At 36.4% G+C, this 15,635-nt stretch overlaps 1 protein-coding gene across 2 annotated transcripts in view; it reads right to left on the bottom strand.

Moving 5' to 3' along the window:
- LOC127441974 (unconventional myosin-IXAa-like) overlaps window positions 1–15,635 on the bottom strand; it is a 229,018-nt gene that overhangs the window by 74,225 nt on the left and 139,158 nt on the right. For both annotated transcript variants that reach the window (XM_051699623.1, XM_051699711.1), the window contains exons 10-12: window positions 7,148–7,264; window positions 6,090–6,224; window positions 891–1,012 (exon numbers count right to left, since the gene is read on the bottom strand). In XM_051699623.1, the coding sequence (XP_051555583.1) occupies window positions 891–1,012; window positions 6,090–6,224; window positions 7,148–7,264 (374 nt within the window). The remainder of the gene's footprint in view (window positions 1–890; window positions 1,013–6,089; window positions 6,225–7,147; window positions 7,265–15,635) is intronic.

Raw genomic sequence — 15,635 nt, 5'->3', positions numbered from 1 at the left:
AAGATAGCACATATGTGCTGAATAGAATTAATGACAGAAGAATATAGGATCTTCTTTCTTAGTCACAATGGATGTAGAATCTTTGTATACTAATTTTGACCATGCAGACAGGCTTGAAGCCATTGAGCACTTCTTGAGCAGTAGACCTCCTGAAAATATGCCACCTACTGCTTTTATTCTACAATTAACTGAGTGGACTCTTAAGAACAATGTGTTTTTATTTCAAGACCAGTTTTACAAACAAGTAAAGGGTACAGCTATGGGTGCTTGTTTTGCGCCAAATTATGCAAACTTATTCAAAGCAGTCTTGCGCTTCCAGTGCGGGCCGGTCAAAACGTGTGACAGGTATGGTTCTGCGGGCAGGCCAAAACATATCAGAGGGCCATATTTGGCCCGCGGCCCGTAGTTTGAGTACCCCCGCTTTATTGTTTGAATACATTTCCCGGAGTAGTAAAATTGCATAAGAAATGATTACATAAGATATGTTTTCAGAGAAACTGAAATGAAAGGTTTTAAGTGAAATTCATTTTACCCTCTCTAGTACTGCATACTTTGGAAAACTATGACATTAGGAAACAGAAAACAGAGTCTTCAGCTAAAAATAAATAAATAAATAAAAAACTGTTATAGTGTGGATGTGTTTTGACTGGTTGATAGTTTTTCCACTTATATTACATATATACAACTCACTAAAATATGCCATTAATAAAAAATTAAAAATAGACATTTTTATTTTATTTTTTGGGGTGTACTTGGATCATCTTATACGCATATGATCTTATTTGATAACTTAGAACTTCACACGATCCTGACCTCCTTCTCAGGGGTTTCCTCTGGGATGATTAGGAAGTGATTATGAGGAAGTGCCATTTATTAGAGTGTAGACGTACTTGCACTCTTCGTCCAGAAGGTGGAGCAGTGCTGTGGGCTTCTTGCTGATGAGGTTGATGCAGCCAGTGTTATCAATGTAATCAATGTTATGCCAGGCAATGCCTTCTGCGCGATACTCCTCCTACAGGAAATGCAAAACATAGCCAATACTCAAAAACAATATTTATTGTCAATGAAGATTCAGACATTAATGCTGTGTGCCAATTGAAAGCTAAAAAAACAACAACTTTTTTAGGAGTTTAGTTTTGATCCCCCTTTGATCAGTTTCAGAACAAAATGAACAAAATGTGTTTGTACGATTCAAAGGCAAATAAACACTGTCCTTGTTTATTTGCATGCAAAGTGTTTTCCTGTTCAAATAGAGGAGACTTCCGTTCGGCGGGCCGTGGCTTCTTGGTCTTTGAGGTTTAATAATATGAAAGACATTCTTAACATTTTGTAGCTTTTTTTTTTCTCTCTGTTTCCTTGGATTTCTGGGAGAGTAAATGGAACAATAAAGGATATAATCCTAGCATGGATTCATATAATCAGTGGAATCTCTCACCAGTTTGCATAGTAGAAGTTAAAAAAAAAAAAAAAAAAAAAACGGCAGGTTTTCCATCTGATGGCCACACCTAACTCAGGAACAGACAGGACATCCTGTTAACCTGTCACCCTGCCAGAGTCTAGCACTAACCCACTTCAGCATGTAATCAATACTACTGAAACTAGGTAGAAATACTACAACTGAAGCCTTTTGTCTTCTTACTAGAACTTCCTTAACTCATGTCAAATTCAAACCAACTGGGAACACTTAACAATAAAGCTGTTATATATAAACAGAATGTAATACAATAATTAATAAACACTTAACAATTTTTGGTTAATGTTCATTTCTACATATACTAACAGATATTTAACATTAAAAGTTGTACATGTTAACATTAGTTATGACTAATTATTCTTAATTAATATTACATTTATAATGAATTTAAATAAAACATTAAAATACCTTAAAATAATTTTATGAATGATATTAATTGCATGATTTATTGTTATTATTCATGCATTTTAAACTAACATGAACTAGCAATGACCAATAATATATTTATAAGCAACCATTAACAATGATTATACAATTCTGTACAAATTGTGCATTGTTAGTTCATAATATCTAAAGCATACTTTACTATATAGTATACTAATATACTTTTACATTATTATTTTTTTTTCTCTTAACAGTAACACTTTACAATAATATTCCATTTGTTAACATTGATTAACTACATTAGTTAACTTGAACTAACATGAAAATTATTTTTACAGCATTTATTAATCTTAGTCAATGTTAATTTCAACATGTGCTGATGTGCGCAGCCGGAGTCAATTATTTCGTTTATACCACGGTTACCACACCTTAAGTCATCGTTCAGGGTTTAATCTCATGATATTTTCTGGTATTCATCACTAAAACGCTTTTGTGTGTGGAACTACTTTCTTCCACCACAGATTCAGCATATTGCTTTGATACAGCCCAAGCCTTCGTTGCTAGTTCGAAAACGTCACTTTAGAACTAGTAACGGAGGCTTGCGCTGCTTTACTGGAGCACTTACTGGAGTAAAAAGGTAGAGAGTGCTTGTGTGCGTGTGCATGTGAGCGAGAGAGAGAGAAACTGAGAGACAGGTGTGGGATTACCTCTGTTTGTTGCGGCCCTCGTCAGCAGTAACAGAAATAAATTTAGGAAATTATAGACAGTGTTTGTCATTCTTATCTGATGTCCTTATCCAGTGTCTTTGTTTTAATTGGTTATTTTGCAGTGGTAGCATGTTCTGCTCTTTGAAATAACTCAAATAATTTGGTGGAGTGATATGGAACTGTTTTTATAATAAAGACCTGGATCTATTTCATAGCGTAGCACTTACTGAAAAATAACTGCACACCTTAGAAAGCCTGTCAATCAAACAGAAGCATTCAAGAGACCAGTGGTATAACATAAGTTAATGCATTCTGAACTAACATGAACTAAAAATAAACAATTATATTTTTTAAACTAACATTAACAAAGAGTAGTAAAGGCTGTAAAAATATATTGGTCATTGTTAGACACTGTGGCAGCGGGGGCGTGGTCAAGCATCTCTCCGGAGAGAGAGAAAGCGGTAAGGGCGCTTACACCTAAGTTAAATTATGTCTAACAGCTGTCTCTAATTTCAGTGAGCACGGGGAGAGCGGCATAAATAGAGCCACACAGCAGTTAGACGAGAGAGAGAGCCTGGGCATGGACTATGAAGCCAGAAGTTATTATGATTACAAATTTGAGAGTTTATTTTGTAAGCTAGTTTGTGGATGTTTTTAGACTGTGTTTTCCAACAACGTAAAGCCCTGAGAGTGTGTTTGTGCTGCAGTGAGGAAAATAAAAACGCCTACCTGAACCAGGAAATCTGCTTCTCGCCTCCTCCTTCCACTGAGAAGTGTTATAGACACTTAATGCATTAACTAATGTTAACAAATGGAACTTTATTGTAAAGTGTTGCCATCTTAACTAACCTATTTATTTAACGTTAACTTTTATTTCAGTTAAACATTAACTAATGCTAATCATTTATGAATTTGCATGTCCGAGCACACAACACACCACATTTCATGTCATGTGTAGATAACCTGGTTACCGTCTACATTCAAACATTCAGTGTTACCACACAGCATACTTGGCAATACATTCAGGATGTGAACTCATTCCTGACATTTGAATCCAAGTGTTTCCAGCTCTTTGAGCAATTAAAGCATGGAACTTGGCAGCAACAGCAGAATTCCTGCACTTTTATCAAGAAACAAACAGGCAAAACCGTTGTGGCAAGACATTTGAAAGAATCACTCTGAAATTTCCCATGAACAGGAAAAATAATAATAATAATAATAATAATAATAATAATAATAATAATAATATCAAAACAAAATACCCCCCTTAAAACCCAGCAGATGATTTGCATTTTCTTGAAAAACATTGATTATCTTTTAAAAAATTGTGGGATGGATGAAATTACAAATTTCTTAAAGCAGGGGGGCATATCCCCTGAAGTTATAATAGCTGCTACGCCCTTGTATAAACCTATGCATGTGTGTTATGAAATTAAACAAATGTAAGCAGTGTTTGACACAAGTATCAGTCAACAAAAAGCAGAAACCAAGTGTTAAGCCTCAAGTGATAGACTATTATTTGCACATCTGCATAAAACAGCACTTCCCATAATGCTCTCTTTGATATATGTGGATAAATGTACCATGTGCAAGCAAATCTGTCAAAGAGAGTTTTCATCAAATCAGAGCCACTGGACTGACTTGAAACTTAAACTAACAAACTGTTTGAGCAAACATATACTTTGAGGGTGCGTCACAAAAGCACGGCTTTGACAGGCTGCAATTAGTGATTGGTTGCCTCTTTATCATCTCAGGAGAATGGCCTCTTGAGAAGAATACACATGATTATAAGCAACCCTTTTGATTGTGTCATCATATAGTTTATTTCATGTGAAAATGATTGTAACAACAACAACCTACGTAACACAATCCCACAAATAAACTGATTGAGGCATTCAACATGACCCGACCCATTAAAGAGCTTCTTTAGCCATGTGGCACTGCTTAGCATTGTAAAGCTGCCCTCATTTTAGTATGTTCAAATGCATTATTACTAAATTAACATTTATGAAATCGAACATAGAACAATTCTGAGAGAGATAAAATGATAGATAGAACAATAGAGAGAACAACAGAGAACGATTGAGGGAACAACTGTTAGAGACATAGATGGATGGATGGACAGATGGAGGGATGGACAGATAGATGGAAAGAAAAGGTACGATAGATAGATAGATAGATGATACATAGATAGATGACAGATAAATAGATAGACAGACAGACAGACAGAGAGACAGAAGCGCAGACAGATGGATGGATGGATGATACAGTAGATAGACTGACAGAAAGACAAACAGACAGAAGGATGGATGGATAATACAATAGACAGACAGACAGACAGACAGACAGAAGCGCAAAAAGATGGATGGATGGATGATACAGTAGATAGACTGACAGACAGAAGGATGGATGGATAATACGATAGACAGACAGACAGACAGACAGACAGACGGACAGACGGACAGAAAGGCAGACAGACAGACGGATGGACCGATGGATGGATGGATACACAGATGGACAGATGGATAGATAGACAGATAGACGACTAGATAGACAGATGGATGGATGATACGACAGATAGACAGACAGATGGATGGATAAATAGACAGATGAATGGATAGATGGATGGATGGATGATAATATAGATAGATAGACAGACAGACAGACAGAAGGAAGGACAAATGGATAGATAAGATAGATAGACAGACAGACAGACAAACAGACAGAAGGACAGACGGATGGATGGCTGATACGATAGATAGACAGACAGAGAGACAGACAAACAGACAGACAGATGGACAGACAGACGGATGGATGATACAACAGATAGACAGACAGACAGAAAAAACAGACAGAAAGATGGACAGATGGATGGATGGATGATTCGATAGATAGACAGACAGATGGCTGGATGGACACACAGACAAACCAACAGATGGAGAAATGGATGGATGGACAGACAGACGGATGACACAATAGACAGACAGAGGCAGATGGACAGACGGGCGGACGGATGGATGGATACATGAATGGACAGACGAATGGATAGATGGATAGACAGACAGACAAACAGACAGATGGTTGGACAGACGGATGATACAATAAATAGATAGACAAGACAGATGGACAGACAGACACGCGGACGGACGGATAAACGGATGATACGACAGACAGACAAGACAGACAGACGGACAGACAGACAGAGATACTTGCCTTAGCAAGCACAACTAATTTAAAAACATGAGTCCCTATATTTTACATTGATCTTAATCAGTAGAACATTATGCTACTTTAAGGGGGTTTAAAAGTGCACAATCCTAAAGATTAAAAACCTTTCTGCCAAAACATTCAGTGAAGCTATGTGTGGGCATTTATTCTATTCTGTGTGCTGTCAAAACAACTTGAGTCATAATTGCTGGCAATAAATCTTCATATTAGGCTGTTACGTTGAGCTGTGTGTAGGGAGAGAGGCTGATGGTTATCTATGGGTCCAACTTGGAAATGAATGAAGAAACACACAGTACCTGCTCCAGCTTAAAAATGTGCTGGTTAAAGTAGTGTTGAAGCCGTTCATTGGCGAAGTTGATGCAGAATTGTTCAAAGCTGTTGTTCTCATAGTCTTCAAAGCCAAAGATATCTAGAACTCCAATGGACAAGATCTGAAAAGACCAGATTATAGAAAACTTTAAATCTAAAGTACAGGGTTCCCACTGTTGCAGTATGTCCAGTCAAGCAATTTTGTGAATATGTTAAATATATAATCCAATAGCTGGTAAACACCGGTTATTGACTGTTAATACATCCCAATGTCTGACTGTATATACAGTATACTTGCTGCCATCTGTTGTTATCATGTTTATATTTCTTCACATTTCTTTTATTTATTGCTTTTTCTTTTTCTTTTCACAAGAAAGAAATGTTGTAAATTGTAAACCCACACTTGTTAAGGTGTAAGTGGCAGTGTTAATACCATTGACGAAAACTTAAACCCAAAAGCACATGAAAACCTTTTCATTAATCTTGATTCAAGTGAAATGATAACAACACAATAGTTCATTATTACTTCATAATGCATTAACTAATGTTAAAATAAACTTTTCAGCGTAAAATGTATTAGCATATTTTATCGTAAAGTGTTACCAACGTTTCTGCAACTGTTCCATTACTTTTTCAGGTGTCATTTATTTCTATGATTTTTGGAAATTACATTTGAAAATTGTTTTTTTTTACTGTGGGAGTTACTGTGGAAACCCTGAATGTAATGAAAAATAAAAGCCTCACTCTTTTCTCAAACAACTGTGTGGCAGAAACTGTCTTGTGAATTGTACATAATAGCAGGGCCTCTGTTAATACTGCTCAATATATCCCATTACATAATATCTCCATCCATAATTTACAGATTAAAGCAGTGTGAGATACACAAAAACAGGGTGCGTCCCCATTGAATGGACTCGTATCCTGCTGTGGAATGTATTTGGCATCAGGTGCCTCATTAGGGATGCATCCCACTGTCACCCATGAACACCCAACCCCTCCTAACATCCAACTTCTCATTCTTTGTGATTTATCAGTGAAGAAGTACCTTGGCAGATTCTTCCAAGTCCCTTGTGTTGAGCAGGGCATGATTGATCCTGAACACGATCCAGTCGAACAGTGCACTATAGAGAGACTTAGCCATGGAGTCCCGTACGGTGCCAGCCTGAAAGAGAATGGAAAACATCCATCAGTACGTGCAATTGCACAATAGAGCTGTTTTTTTATCTAATCACCATGACTGGGAGAGCTTTTTTAACCCAAGCAGTGAGACATGACAATAAAATATAAATATAACACACACACACATATATATATATATATATATATATATATATATAAATATATATAAATTTAAAAAATGCTCCCTGAGAAAATATAGAGAGTGGCGTCTCTTCTACACGTGGGCTGAGGGCATTTTCGAGTTTGGAGTGTTTGTTATTTTGGGCTGTAAAATTGTTTGAAATGTCCTTTTGAGGTGGGACTATTTGTTTCGTCAGATTAATTTCTGTTGTGCATTGCTGACGTAATTTCAGTGAGTAAAGTTTGCTTTATGTAAGGGTCACTGACAAATAAGGTTGAGCGAGATGATAAAATGTTTAAAATAGGTGTTATGTTCATAGAAATGTAATATGTGTCCATGTTGGCTTCAAACATTTTTGAAAATCATCTACAGTATTTTCTAAGAAAAATAATTGATGAATTTATGATTTAATGTAAAGTGGTGTTAATGGTAATGGTGGTGTTTGATCAAGTGGTATTAAGGTATTAAAATACTTTCCTTGCACCTTGAATACACCTCGAGTGCACACAACCTTAATCATTAAATTTAAGAAGTTTTCAAACAAAATTTTCAAGGTAGAATTTATTTATTTATTTACAAATCTCATGAATATTTGAATCTCAACACTTAAGAAGTGTTCTTCAGGTTACTTTATTTGACATGAACAAAATGTGCCTTTTCATAAAAATGTCTCAAATAAAAAAGAAATAATATAAAAAAAAAAAAAAAAAAAAAAAAAAATTTAAAAAAAAAATCACAGTCATGAGAGCTTAAAGTACGACGTTTTTTTAGTGCCACGTAAAAATAAAGTCAAAATTACAAGAATAAAGTTGTTGCATTATGAGATTTGTCGTATTTTTTTTAGAATAAAGTCAAACCTTCGAGAATAAAGTCGCAGCAATACGAGATTAAAGTTGAATATTTAGAGAATAAAGTCAAAATTACCATAAACTACGCGTCATTATCACAATGATAGAACGCTGAGCCAGCAGCTTCATCAATGCAAGAAATGGATGAAGATGATTTAATTAAATCATACTATGGTTTAGGATTTAGCGACAAAGAAATCCTTTCTCATCTTTTGGCACATCAGCATGAAGTTATTATTTGGATCCGGACACTGCAGCGATTATGAATTGAATTTATTCTGGAGAAAGAACCAGACAGAAGTTCGTGCAGTCCCGCTAGGCGTGAGTTGTGCTTGGGCTGGGTTTCCTGAAGCTCTAAGTTGAACAATAATAGCACTTAAATTGTACTTAATACAGCAAGTTTCCTAAAAGCATCGTTATCTAAGTAGCACGTAAAAAATGCTCTTAAATTAACTAGAGCTATGAACCACTCATAAACCCATTAAGTGCAACTACACGTATTGTTCTCGCATCTTTTACAGTTTATCAGATACAAAGGGACATTTAATAAATTCTGTTAATATATTTTGATCATTGGAAAGCCATTGCACACAGTTTCAGAGGATAAAAAAAAGTGTTGAAAAAATCACATTGAAATCAATAGGCAGTCTCCGCATGCGACATGATAGGTGTAAATTAGGTCTAAAGATAGATCTAAACTTACATGACACATAATACAGTATAACATTTTATTGGGCTTCTTTGATAAGCATAATTGGCAACAGAAAGATATGTTCTTATTGAACAGATTTGTTTAGAAGACATGTGAGTAATGTGAGTGCAGTTTAAAACTTAAATAGGCCAAAATAAATAATTAAAATATGTTTAACAAAGGAGATTAGGGTGAGAATGTGCAATGAGTGATTCACTCTCACTCTCTTCTTCCTCCTCATTTTCCTCCCTCCAATGGATGATTCAAATAATCCTAGTCTGTTTACATGGCAGCCACAAATTGCATGCTGCATAATGGCAGTCAGGCTACAAGTGCACAGTAGGACTGGGCGATATGAAAGAAATATATTCATGATATTTTTCAAAAACAAATATCGCCATATAGTCATACCCGATTACATCATTCTGTCGTCTGTTCTTCAAAATATAATAAAGTGTGTTTCTTCAAGTGCGTGTCTTTGTTTCTATAGTTCAGCCTAATGATGTCCATCATTTTAATCCTGTTCTTTGTGTATCTGTTCAGGTCCCAGCCAAAAAACATACAAACATGTGAGAGCTCCTTATGATGCACATGGCCTACATTCATGTTACATGCATCTATGAACATTATATTCTACATTTGAATCCCTGTCTTACTAAAGCTGTCATTATTTCTGTAAATAAATTCTGTAATAGTTAACACATTTTGGCTCCTGGACAAGGTTACAAACAACTTCCCTATTTGTCAGTATTTCCACATTATTTTCATTTTGAGAAGATAAACTCCTGGACATATTTTGACCAAAGTTTCAGCCCATTTGGACCGGACAGCTCCCATAACTAATCACTTTACCTTCTACCTTATAGCGAGGGATCTACATGCTGGTTTGGGAGACAGACGTTACTCCATCTTAAAATAACAAGCAACATTCGATAAGATGATTGTAAATGCTTAAGTTGCAATGTTATCGGGAAATCCAGCTATTGTCATTACTTTCTGCGCAAAGACGCTTCCTTTCTATGTAAATTACGCTCATTATAGATTACGCTTCATTCACACAAAAATCGCCTGCCGCTGTGGAGTAGTTTAGATTGCGCTATTGCCGCAAATAAAAGTAGAAAGTAGTAAAATGGATTTTATGTAAAAGAGATGTTTGTGAACACTTTCAACCCATCATTTCAGCAGTAATTCATCAAAAACTGATCAAATAATGGAGCGCTATATCCAGATGCCATGTGTAGTCGAGAAAACTTTTTGGCATGTTTAAGAGATGATTTAGGTGTCTGGATCAAAGGAAAGATGTACAGTCTTGGCAGGGTTTGTCAAATGCGGTCTGCGGCATCCTCCACTGTAGACCGCTCAGAATCGTCCAGCAAAATCGCAACTGCATGTGCAAATTTCATTCATTTCATTCTGCACACTTTTTGCAGGCGCGTTTGCACTGTTGGCTGATCTGCATAATTATTTTAGTGAATGGGGCGCTAAACCAGTGCAAAGAGTACGTGCTAGTAAATAGGGAATTTACTGGGCACAATTCATTCTTAGTGATTTTTTTAATTCTTTTTTCATGATCGCTTTGATCACCTTAATGTTTCCCAAACTAGCACAGTAAATCGCTCATTATAAAGTAGAATGTAAGTGCTTCTTTACGGGAGCTGTCCGTTCCAAAGGTGCTGAAACTTTGTCTTCTCAAAATGAAAATAATGTGGACATAATGACAAATATGGAAGTTGTTGGTAACCTTGTCGAGGATCCGAAATGAATGAACTATTACAGAATTTAATTACAGAAATAATAATGGCTTTAGTAAGACAGGGTTTCAAATGTATTAATTCTGAACTTCATCATGAATATATTTCTTTCATATCGCCCAGTCCTACTGTGTACTTGTAGCCTAAATGCCATTATGCAGCATGCAATTTGTGACTGCCATGTAAACAGACTAGGGCTATATAAATCATCCATTGGAGGGAGGAAAAGGAGGAGGAGGAAGAGAGTGAGAGTGAATCACTCATTGCACATTCTCACCCTAATCTCCTTTGTTAAACATATTTTAATTATTTATTTTGGCCTATTTAAGTTTTAAACTGCACTCACATTACTCACATGTCTTCTAAGCAAATCTGTTCAATAAGAACGTATCTTTTTGTTGCCAATTATGCTTATCAAAGAAGCCCAATAAAACGTTATACTGTATTATGTGTCATGCAAGTTTAGATCTATCTTTAGACCTAATTTACACCTATCATGTCGCATGCGGAGACTGCCTATTGATTTCAATGTGATTTTTTCAACACTTTTTTTATCCTCTGAAGCTGTGTGCAATGGCTTTCCAATGATCAAAATATATTAACAGAATTTATTAAATGTCCCTTTGTATCTGATAAACTGTAAAATATGCGAGAACAATACGTGTAGTTGCACTTAATGGGTTTATGAGTGGTTCATAGCTCTAGTTAATTTAAGAGCATTTTTACGTGCTACTTAGATAACGATGCTTTTAGGAAACTTGCTGTATTAAGTACAATTTAAGTGCTACTATTGTTCAACTTAGAGCTTCAGGAAACCCAGCCCAAGCACAACTCACGCCTAGCGGGACTGCACGAACTTCTGTCTGGTTCTTTCTCCAGAATAAATTCAATTCATAATCGCTGCAGTGTCCGGATCCAAATAATAACTTCATGCTGATGTGCCAAAAGATGAGAGAGGATTTCTTTGTCGCTAAATCCTAAACTATAGTATAATTTAATTAAATCATCTTCATCCATTTCTTGCATTGATGAAGCTGCTGGCTCAGCGTTCTATCGTTGTGATAATGATATGCAGCAATATTGACTTTATTCTCAAAATATTACGACTTATTCTCGAAATCACGTGGCACCAAAATGCCGTCGGAATAAGGAGGTTTTGTTTTATGTTTCTTTTTGTCACATTATCTGCATGGTCACACTACCTGACTGAATTTCTGGACAATATTTTTCCAAATATACACTGGCGGCCAAAGGTTTGGCATAATGCACAGATTTTGATGTTTTGGAAGGAAATTGGTACTTTAATTCACCAAAGTGGCATTCAACTGATCACAAAGTATAGTCAGGACATTACTGATGTAAAAAACAGCACCATCACTATTTGAAAAAAGTCCTTTAAGATCAAATCTAGACAGCAGCCATCACTCCAACACCTTATCCTTGAGTATCCATCTATGGCAAGTGCTACAGGAAGTGTGGGGTGAAATGTCACCTGAGTATCTGGACAAACTGACAGCTAGAATGCCAAGGATCTGCAAAGCTGTCATTGCTGCACGTGGAGGATTTTTTGATGAGAACTCTTTGAAGTATTTTTTATTTGTATTTTTATTTTTTTATTGTAATAGTAATTTTTCACTTTATTAATGTCCTGACTATACATTGTGATCAGTTGAATGCCACTTTGGTGAATAAAAGTACCAATTTCTTTCCATAAGAGCAAAATCTGTACGTTATTCCAAACTTATATATATACACACACACACACAGTTGTGCTCAAAAGTTTGCATACCCTGGCAGAAATTGTGAAATTTTGGCATTGATTTTGAAAATATGACTGATCATGCAAAAAAAAAAAAAAAAAAACTGTCTTTTATTTAAGGATAGTGATCATATGAAGCCATTTATTATCACATAGTTGTTTGGCTCCTTTTAAAATCATAATGATAACAGAAATCACCCAAATGGACCTGATCAAAAGTTTACATACCCTTGAATGTTTGGCCTTGTTACAGACACACAAGGTGACACACACAGGTTTAAATGGCAATTATAGGTTAATTTCCCACACCTGTGGCTTTTTAAATTGCAATTAGTGTCTGTGTATAAATAGTCAATGAGTTTGTTAGCTCTCACGTCTGCACTGAGCAGGCTAGATACTGAGCCATGGGGAGCAGAAAAGAACTGTCAAAAGACCTGCGTAACAAGGTAATGGAACTTTATAGAGATGGAAAAGGAAATAAAAAGATATCCAAAGCCTTGAAAATGCCAGTCAGTACTGTTCAATCACTTATTAAGAAGTGGAAAATTCGGGGATTTCTTGATACTAAGCCAAGGTCAGGTAGACCAGGAAAGATTTCAGCCACAACTGCCAGAAGAATTGTTCGGGATACAAAGAAAAACCCACAGGTAACCTCAGGAGAAATACAGGCTGCTCTGGAAAAAGACGGTGTGGTTGTTTCAAGGAGCACAATACGACGATACTTGAACAAAAATGAGCTGCATGGTCGAGTTGCCAGAAAGAAGCCTTTACTGCGCCAATGCCACAAAAAAGCCCGGTTACAGTATGCCCGACAACACCTTGACACGCCTCGCAGCTTCTGGCACACTGTAATTTGGAGTGACGAGACCAAAATAGAGCTTTATGGTCACAACCATAAGCGCTATGTTTGGAGAGGGGTCAACAAGGCCTATAGTGAAAAGAATACCATCCCCACTGTGAAGCATGGTGGTGGCTCACTGATGTTTTGGGGGTGTGTGAGCTCTAAAGGCACGGGGAATCTTGAGAAAATTGATGGCAAGATGAATGCAGCATGTTATCAGAAAATACTGGCAGACAATTTGCATTCTTCTGCACGAAAACTGCGCATGGGACGCTCTTGGACTTTCCAGTACAACAATGACCCTAAGCACAAGGCCAAGTTGACCCTCCTGTGGTTACAGCAGAAAAAGGTGAAGGTTCTGGAGTGGCCATCACAGTCTCCTGACCTTAATATCATCGAGTCACTCTGGGGAGATCTCAAACGTGCGGTTCATGGAAGACGACCAAAGACTTTGCATGACCTGGAGGCATTTTGCCAAGATAAATGGGCAGCTATACCACCTGCAAGAATTTGGGGCCTCATAGACAACTATTACAAAAGACTGCACGCTGTCATTGATGCTAAAGGGGGCAATACACAGTATTAAGAACTAAGGGTATGCAGACTTTTGAACAGGGGTCATTTAATATTTTTTTCATTGTTGCCATGTTTGGTTTTATGATTTTGCCATTCTGTTATAACCTACAGTTGAATATGAATCCCATAAGAAATAAAAGAAATGTGTTTTGCCTGCTCACTCATGTTTTCTTTAAAAATGGTACATATATTACCAATTCTCCAAGGGTATGCAAACTTTTGAGCACAACTGTATATACATACATTCTGTAAAACCTGACTCAAAATAATGACTCTGTTACAAATCAGAAGTCATTATGTCTTGCAAATTTTACTCTGCATAAGAGCAAAATCTAGCTGTTCAGATATTGTTAAGCAGAGGAGTCATGTAATGACTTTTTCAGGACTAAAAGTCAAAATTTTAAAATGCCTGATATTTCAAGGTTACCTTTAGAGGTGTATTCCGTATTTAAGTTATTGTTTTGGGTATATATATATATTTTTTTAATACTTTAACAGATCCACACACACACACAAAAAAAAAATAATAATAATTATATGTATATATATATATATATATATATATATATATATATATATATATATATATATATTAGACAAACCGAGTAATTATTTTCTGTAGTAATTGACAGCAGGCAGGTAAAATGGCAATGACATTACCATAGATTGTGTGTGTGTGTGTTGCAGGACCCTTGGCCAATGAATAATGGTATTAAGCTGTTTAATGCTCAACATTGTGACACTGCTGCTTACAATCCAATCTTTTGTAACAGGGCTACAGGGTTTATCCCAATGAGGGATTTGATTTGTTTAAACGACTTACTAACAGACCTGCCCGACACATTTCTCAAAGGCTGTGTCAAAGAAAACAACGTCCCTGGTAGTTACCTTGATTTAGCCAACTAGGTCGTTCTTGCATCAACATTTTTGTTGGTCCTTGAACAACAATCCTATTAACCAATTAGATGTTAGTGTTAGGGTAGTTTTGAGCTGTCAAGACTTTGACTATCAGCACATGTGTGTTCTGAGCGGCTTTTAGAGCATATCTATGCAGCTGCTAGGGTCTTCTGGGTGGTTGCTAGATGACTGCTTACAGGGCCAAGTCAAAAGAGCCCATTCCCCTAGACCCTCCTTCAATTTAAAATATTCAGAGTTCTGCAAGAATGCATGCTATTTGTAGCCTTGATCTTGGCTTCAACCAAAACATCAACAAAATCATTGTTTCAAGGGCCAAACAGAGTGATTAGAAGAGTCGATTTAAAGGACTATGAGATGAGCTGAAAGAGGATTCTGATTGAATTTCACTGCCTCTGCGTCAGTCTCTCTAAACACATACACAACAAATCAGCGATGTGACAGCCAGCCATATGTCATCCCTCTAAATGTGTGTGTGTGTGTGTGTGTTTGCTTGTGTTTGGCTGTGTTTGCTTTAAAAAACTTTTCAGAAGTGATTAGACACATCTGGTTTTCTGTTTATTGGTCTGTTTTTGTTTCATTTACATTCTGAACAGCCTGTTCACTGACTGCCTTGAAAATATTTGGTTTGGATTGGTAGGTTTGGTTGAGTCTTGCTTGTTTGTTTTTTTGTATATCAGTTAATCACATTTACTTTTTATAATGAAAAGTAGGTGAGCCAGAGGGTGCGTTCCACTCAGAAGCGGCCATCCTTAAAGGATTAGTTCATCCAAAAAAAAATTTACTCATCCTCAGGCCATCCAAGATGTATATGACTTTCTTTCTTCATCAGAACAGGATTTAAGATTTTTA

The sequence above is a fragment of the Myxocyprinus asiaticus genome, chromosome 1, assembly GCF_019703515.2.
Source record: "Myxocyprinus asiaticus isolate MX2 ecotype Aquarium Trade chromosome 1, UBuf_Myxa_2, whole genome shotgun sequence".
In the NCBI taxonomy this organism is placed as follows: Eukaryota; Metazoa; Chordata; class Actinopteri; order Cypriniformes; family Catostomidae; genus Myxocyprinus; species Myxocyprinus asiaticus.
This window is presented reverse-complemented; position numbering and strand designations above follow the sequence as displayed.